Source organism: Centruroides vittatus, unplaced genomic scaffold, assembly GCF_030686945.1.
Source record: "Centruroides vittatus isolate TY-2023 unplaced genomic scaffold, ASM3068694v2 contig_2311, whole genome shotgun sequence".
In the NCBI taxonomy this organism is placed as follows: Eukaryota; Metazoa; Arthropoda; class Arachnida; order Scorpiones; family Buthidae; genus Centruroides; species Centruroides vittatus.
In genome coordinates, this window is record NW_027121447.1 from 19709 (window position 1) to 28188 (window position 8480).

The following is an 8480-nucleotide window of genomic DNA, read 5'->3' on the forward strand; positions in this document are numbered from 1 at the left end:
ACCGATTACCTACACTCTCGGGCCTTTGTATTTAGCTAATAGAATAAAAGTAAGATGATGTCTTATGTAATGTTTTTATCTACACATGAATACTGACAGTCGATAGATTAACGCATCTATTAGAGCAGAAACTATGGTTATGATGGCAGCCTACCGCTCTGGGGGACCCGGGATCGAATCCGAACGGGTCGAATAACCCCCAGGAATTTTTCGGGGGGTGGTCCGTTCGGATATGTCGGGCCCCGTCCCTCACCACCCGGTTGCCCCATTGTGGGCCTGGCCGAACCCATAATGGCCTACTAAAAGAGGCCCTCTTAGTGCCCTACAGTGTTTTTATCTACACATGAATACTGACAGTCGATAGATTAACGCATCTATTAGAGCAGAAACTATGGTTATGATATTAAGCTTGGACGAGTCTCATATATATTAATACACAAGCTTCACCTATGAGTCAGTTATATTTACTTTTGTATTCGATTTATTATATTACATTTCATAAATTACGATTTTATTAACTATAATTAAAATTAAAAAATTCTTACAATTTACTAAAAATGATTTTTTAATTCACATTAAAATTTAAATTCTAATAAAACAAAATACAGGATGTTTGTCAACGAAGATAAAATTAAAAATACTTTTATCGTGTGTAATTCTAATTTTAACATCATTTCCTGAAGTTGAAAAATTAAATATATATTATTAGGCTATATAATTTCTCGACATCTTTCCATTGACAAGAATTAAACTGAAAATTAAGCACTTGAAAATGAATATATTGGTAAAAGACACTCCTATGCATATTATTAAAATTGTAGGCCTATGTTATTAACTGCAGAGATTTTCATTTGGCAAGTAGTGATGCTTTCAAGAAACAAACGCTTTAAAACACTCAAATATAAATTATTCAAAATTTGAATACAGTAATTTGTGTTCCAGTGTTCTAAAGCTTTTGTTCCTTAAAGGCTTAGTTTTATGAAATAAAAACGTTTGCTGTTTTATTAAAAGATTTTACTTACGTTAGAAGGATAATCCATTCCTTTATATCAAATGAATTTACTGAAATCTTAAAAATTTCACATATCTTTCCTCAAACAAAATGCAATTTCTACATTTAAAATACTAGAATTGGATTCGAATAGCTACAAAATTATTAGATTATAAATGAAACTATACACACGCTTAAAAAATATATTTGCTCTCCACTAATTAAAGTTACAAAAGCTTTCTGTAAACATCAGAAAATCGTATTAATAAACATCAATATCCAATATTAAAACCAATACTTAATAATTTTAATTATAATATACAGACAGAAATAGTGTATTTTAAGTAATACATTTTTCCACATAAAATTTGTATTATCATCAAAATAAACAATTTTCCCTGTGTAAATTTGTACATGTAAAAAATTTTAAATATATAACTAATATTAATTTAGTATACATAAAGTTTGGGATTAAATATAATCTATTGAAAAATAATTCCCTCTACTATAATTTATTTGCAAAAATAATTAAATTCGACATAAACGAGTGGTGCCCAAACCGGCCTGCGAATCACTTATAAACGATTTTGTACGTGCGGAAAATACAAAATATTCGTCGGCGACTTACGCTCAATTCGGGCACCGCCGTGAAGAAAAAGCAATCATTTATTGACGGTCTGTTGGTGTTCGGCCATGTGAGTGTCGACCCTTCTTTTCAGAGGAAATCTCAAACCACAAACCCCGCAAATGTATCGTTCGCTTCTGTGATCGGCCAGATGAATTTCCAAGTGATTCTTGGACGAGAAGCTCTTTGAGCAATTTTTGCACAGGTAAGACCTTTGCTTTCTGCCCGAACGTCTTTTCGTCACCTTTTGAATCTTGGCTTCCTTGATGCCGCCTTTCCAGTTGCTATCCACTCTCTCGCCCAGGTCGACCGTGATCTTCGTCAGTTTATAGCCGGAATATTGATCCTTCGTGCAGAAATCGAAACGTTCGTGGCAATCCACTTTTACTCCTAAATTCACCGTCACGTCGCGTAAAACAAATGGGGGCCATCCCGTGTTTTCTTTGTTCTTTTCGTCCTCTTCCTCGCATCCGGAACCGTCTGTGGAATTTTCCCGGTTCGACCGGAAGTGCACGCGACGTAGTCTTCGATTCATAATCTAACGCTGCCGACGCATTTACTATTCTATTTAACGAATAAATGAAACGAATAACAACTAAAAATTCCTTTTCCGGAAAAACAAACCTTACGAGTCGACTACATAATGTTATATTTCCATTTCTAAACACGTAACCGTAGAAGTCTCCGACACGACGAAAACTAATTCGTTTAGTTTCGTATCGATAGATGGAGGCAGGTACTGTTTCCGGAGGAAGTATGGTTAAAAATAAAATTTATTTTAAATAATAATTATTAATTAACTCGTTTTATTTCTGTACATTTACAAAATAATTATATGAGTGAATTGTGTAAAGATCTAAATTAAATGTGAATTAACGACATTAACGAAATAGTTCTTTCTGTCGAGAGGTGGCAGTAGTAGCGTCGTTCCAGTATAACTTTTCGTATCGGAAACCTCTTTATATTATACTTTAATATGAAATTTAATTAAATTTTAAAAATTTGTTATTCCAGATAGAAAATAAAACGAAATGACTTAGAAAGTGGATTAAAAAGTTACTTTTTCTGGAAGAATATTCCGAATAATTTGTAGCATATGTTCAAATAGCATGAAACGATGCTACCAAAATAATGTCAGTAAAATTAGAAAAGATGGAATTTTCTTATTTAATGACATTAATGATTTTTGTAAAATTGAAATGACAGTTCTAAGAGAAGAACTGGTCAATTCAATTTTTCTACGAAAGAAATTGAATTCACTTTCATGATTTTAAATTGTAAACTATATTTTTCCATCTATTTTGTAATTATTTCAAAAGTACTTTCTGAAAATTATATACTGAAAGTATATAATGCTGAAAAAGGAACAAAAAATTTCATTAATGTATGAGTATAGATAAAAAATTCTTCGTATTTCTCGTATTTCATTGAGAGTTATAATGCAATATGTACAGTACAGTACGAAGAATTAAGATATAAAATTATTGCGTTATTTATGAAGCTGTGAGGTTTGATATATCAAATATAATATACTGTATTTATTTTATGTGCTGTGTAAGTAGAAAGTACCGGTAATTAGTCTCTGGTAACACTAAAATGTTACTGTACTGAACTGAAGAAGAGCGGATAGGATTCGCTGGTTATAGATTCCGCTTTCCCCCATCGGAACGATTACATTATAAAATCGAATCCTGAAAATTTTGAAAAGATTGTCAAATCACAACGTGATTCATACCAGCCTTGTATAAAACACGAAGATCCAATTAAGTAGAGAAAAAATATTTTTATTTTGACTTATTGTCTTTTATATATTGCAATTTAATTTTATCTTGTATATATTATATAAAATAAAAATATCTTTCGACAAAAATTAAATAAAAAATACGAAAGTTGAAAAATATTTTAAAACACAATTTATTTTTCAAAAACATTCGCATTTGAATTTTTCTTAATGGTAAAAACATTCATTTCTAAATAATGAAACAAAATGCAGCATTCTAACATATTAGCCCATTACTGAAGAAAATTCTTTAGTCGGTTGAATATAATAATAGATTTTGCTTTACTTCAACATTACAAATAACACGAATCTATATTTTCTAAATGAAAACTATTCTAAAAACAATTGTATGATAATTATTTGTTAAAATAATATTTATCTTGCCTTTATTATTAATTACCCATTTCCTCAGAACATAAAAGAGAGATTATTGCACAGCAAATGAAGTTTGCTCCAAATATCATTTCAATCTGGACCCTCGTGACGAAAACGTGATATATTTCTATGATGTCACTCGATAGCGTTTAAACATACGAATCGGATTAAAAAGTAATTGATATAAAACACGATACTATGAAAACTTTTTCTGTTTTAAATGAAAATATTCGACGATCGAACGGCCGAATAGATAAAACCGCCAGTCTACTGCTCTAAAGAATCCGCTCTGGAGTCTGTATCAAGAACCTCAGGAAATTTACATAGATAAGTATCCCGGATATGTAAGACACCATTTCACACTATCCGTCCGTACCCGTTTTCAGGGCCGGACCATCACGGGAGTGCCGCGGATGCTACGCACCGGGAAGAATTACAAAACATTATAGTATCAGTATTTTTCTGTCTTTTTAAAACCGGATATTTTTAATCCATCATTGGAGATGGCCGGGAGATTAATGTGTCAACCTACCGCTCTGGGGAATGCGAGAAGGAATCTGAACAGATTGAAAAACTCCAGGAATTTTTCGGAAGTAGTCCGTTCCGGTCATGCCCAGTTTTGTTTCTGTCAGGCCTCTCCACTATGACCCATAATTATTTAGATAAAAATGGTCCTCTTAGTGGAAAGAGTAAAAGAAATATATCGTCGGAAAAGGTTATTTTTATTGACAAGAGTATTTTTTTCAATATCCAATTTAAATTTTTTCTTACATAGCTGAGTATTTGACGATTAGTTTAGAACTTATCACTTATTTACTTGTACTCATTTACAAAATTATATTTTACAAGAAAGACAATTTGTTTAATAGAAAAATCTTTTACATTACTGTTTTAAGTGTATTACTCCAAGTGAAGAGGAAAAAAACTCGAAATGTACATATTGGAGTTGGAATTTAATAAAAAAAACCAAATCAAGTTTCCTAAATGTGGTGTGATAATTCCTAAACTAATAGCCAAATACGTAGCTATATAAGAAAAATGAAAATAGGAAAAAAGGACAAGAAGCTATTATAATAAATACCAGTAATAAAAATTCGATTTAAAATTAGAAACTTGTCCTACTTGCTACGTTGTGCTATCGACGTTCAAATGGCTAAGGTGCTTAAACGGCCAGGAAAAAAAATATTGTTTTACCAGTTTCTTGGTAATACACCAACCAAGAGATACTCTATTTATTGATGTGATTGTGCTCTCTGAGCGGGAATCGTGCGGCCAGGCCCCAACCTTTTTTCCTCAAGACTGGATCCCTGATCCAAATCTTGAGGAAAAAAGCACGCAGACTGGTGAGACGATGACAGAAGGCATTAAATTCCATGGAGAATTCTTCGAAAAAGAACTGCAGTCAATGTGTCCTAATGTAATCTGAGCGGTCGGGACCCGTCTCTCACTATCCGGCCTCGTGTGTGCTTAGCCGAATGCACGATGGTCATGATGAAAAGTCATCGTAGTGCCCAAAGGGCAAAAAGAGTCAAAACTAAACAAAAAATTTATGAAGCGAATATCACAGTTTTAAATTTCTGAGTTTAAACTAACTTTTTCGTAAGAGTTTTAATTATTTTTGGTAACGAGCAATTATTTTATTGTGACATCTCCACAATGCCGGGCTGCAATTTTTAATCATATTTTTAATTTACTTAATTTAAAATATATGTTCTCCGCCTCAAATTAGTAGTGTCTTGCCCCTGTACATCATACTTTTCCTGTAACATCAATCGTGCCGGTCATTCATCTAATATCTTTCAGAGAAAAACTTTTGAATTGAAATAACGTGATTTTCGGTTTGCATCTGAAGTTCAAATATAGTTAATTGAGGACTCCTACCTCTAATATTTCCATTTTCTGTTTTCGGCTTTCATCTGTCTAACTCCGTTCTCGAGATTAAGGAAGGACAGACTGACAGCCGACAGTGGGAATTTGTAGAGCTACAATTTTTCAAATTGCGGCCAAATAAATAATAATGGGCAAATAAAAATATGTAATTATTTGGTTATTTGTATTTTACATACATAATATGGAAAAATTAAGTTTATTTGCTTAAATGTTAGTAATTTTACAATCTAAAACATATTAGTTAAATAACTTTCAGTAATCTCGAAATATTTCACTAAATATTTTTAATATATTTTCATATTGTTATTCTTATACAAGAGTGAGGATGGGATAAGCCAGATTGACTACTTTATTATCGCAGAAAACATCGTAAGGAAATGAGGAATTGCAAGGTGATTAACGGAGAAAGTATAGCTTCACAATACAGATTGATAGTAGTTGATTGAGTAGTTGATAACAGTTGAAAAAATGATCCAGAGACACCCAGAAAAGGAAGAACAAAGGATGAAATGTGGAAATTGAAAGAGGGGACCTGAATAGAAAGTTTGAGGAAAAAGTGTTGGAAGACTAAAGTTACTGGAAGATGTGCAGGATTGGTGGGAGTTTAATAGTCGTATTATAAGAAAAGTTAGGTATTTGGGAAAACATCAGAAAAAAAGGCCACCTTACGGAAAAGAGGCTTGGTGGTGGAACGAGGAGCTGAAAATTGCAATAAAAGAAAAGAAAAAAAATGATAAAAAGATGGGAAATGTCAGGTAACAGAGATGACAAAGAAACGTTAGGTGACAAGCAAAAGGGGTAATAGCAAAGGCGGTAGAAGGGCCTGTGAGGAACTGGAAAGACGAGATGGAGATAAGCAGCTGATAAGAATTGGGAAGGCGAGGGACAAGTCATCAAAGGATTTCACGTCAATGAAACAGATAAAAGATGAGAATGGTAAAGTGTTACAAAACCAAGAAAAGATAAAGGAAAGATGGAAGAATTATTTTAGGAAGACACTGAATGAAGAAAATTCAAGAGGACTATGCGAGAATGGGGAAGCAAATGAAGGAGTGGCATCAGATAAACAAAGAGATGGAAAGGGCACTTATAAAAATGAAGAATGGTAAAGCGACAAGAGCTGATCAAATCTGAACTGACAAGTGAGATATGGAGATGTTAGGGCGATGGGGGTTTTCATATTTTGTGATCTTATGAAAAAGCTGTGGCAACAAGAGAGGATACCAGATGAGTGAATAAAAAAATATTTTGGTGCCAATTTAAAAAAGAAAAGGAATTTGCAGGAATGTGAGAATTACAGAGGAATTAATGTCCCACTCAATGATCCAGGAGAGAATTATGGAAGGAAGATTAAGGAAAGAAGAACAGCTATAGGTGAGGAACAGTTTGATTTCATGCCAGAAAGAGGAACAACAGATGCGATCTTTGTTCTAAAGCAGCTGATAGAAAGGAACCGGAGATGTAGGCAGAACTACAAATGATATTCATAGACCTGGAGAAAGCGTACGACGGGGTGCCTAAACAGGAGGTTTGGGAAGGATGAATGTATGAGAGGAAAGGGAATACCAGAAAAGTATGTAAGATTTGTAAAGGAAATGTATAAGGGAGCAATGACTCAAGTAGTGTAGTTATGACAGAGGGTCACACTGTGAGTTGAACTGTATCAGACTCAGTCCTCAGCCCGTTTCTGTTTATGGAAGATGTGAAGAGCAAGTCACCATGGAGTACGTTCTTTGCGGATGACATTGTGCCTTGCGAAATATCTCGAAATACGGTAGAGAAGAAGCTGGAATAATTGAGAAAAGCGCTACAAGAGAAGACATGATCAGCAGAGCGAAGACAGTATGTATGACATCTGGTGGAGGGAATGAGAGTTATATACATCTCCAGGGTAAAAAGTTAATAGTATCTTCCAAATGTAAGTATCTCGGATTATATGTAGCAAGTGATGCGAGTGCAGAAATCAAGCATGGGATGTAGAGTGGATGGCTGAACTGGAGAAAGATGAGTGAAGTGCTGTGATAAGAAAATAAGCTTCAAAAAGGAAGATTATATGAAACCGTGGTAAGACCTGCAATAATGTACAGTGCTGAGACGGGACAATTACAAGAGCCTAGGAAAAGGTGGAAACAGCAGAGATGAAAATGAGCTAAGATGGATGTGTGGTGTGACAAAGGACAGAATTAGAAATGATTACATAAAAGAACAGTCAAGGTGGGTCCTGTAAGTAACAAGATGCAGGAAAGAAGATTAAGATGGTTTGGACGTATAGTGAGAATTGAGGACTATGCTAGAAAGGAGATTGGGAAGCTGGAAGTGATAGGGGGAGGAAGAAGCGAATAAGACCAAAACTGAGATGGAGAGACAACGTGGCAAAGGATTTAGGAGAGAGAGATGGAGGAAAGAGGACGCCCTGGATAGAGAGAAGTATAGAAGACAGATTAAAGATAAGAATGTAAACATGGGAAAGAGAAAAAACTAAGAAGATTCTTACATTGTAAACAAAAATTCCTAAAAATCCGTGACTAAATATATACAGTATTGAAAAAATGTAAAATGTACAATATTGAAAACACATGTAAAAATATTCTTGCAGTCTTTAACGTTTTTTCACAATTACATTTACAATCAACATAGAGCATCAATCGCAAGAAATTTTTTTTTTGCATGTGTCTTCAATATTGTATATTTTTTACATTTTCATTTTCTCGGCTCTGTTATAGGCCCTACATAACAGAAGAAAAGTATGGCGAGCGATCAAAAAATGACCTCCCAAAAAAACTTTTTCATTTTTGGACTCAGGAAACCTTGAGACGTCG

At 33.8% G+C, this 8480-nt stretch overlaps 2 protein-coding genes across 2 annotated transcripts; one reads left to right on the top strand and one right to left on the bottom strand.

Moving 5' to 3' along the window:
* Positions 1–1653: 1653 nt before the first annotated feature.
* Positions 1654–2151, bottom strand: LOC136971096 (zinc finger protein 175-like). Its single transcript, XM_067265575.1, has one exon. The coding sequence runs from the start codon at positions 2149–2151 to the stop codon at positions 1654–1656; it is 498 nt and encodes a 165-aa protein (XP_067121676.1).
* Positions 2152–6572: 4421 nt separating this feature from the next.
* Positions 6573–7142, top strand: LOC136971083 (uncharacterized). The gene is made up of 2 exons (XM_067265554.1): positions 6573–6766; positions 6935–7142. The coding sequence occupies exons 1-2, from the start codon at positions 6573–6575 to the stop codon at positions 7140–7142; spliced, it is 402 nt and encodes a 133-aa protein (XP_067121655.1).
* The last annotated feature ends 1338 nt before the right edge of the window (positions 7143–8480 follow it).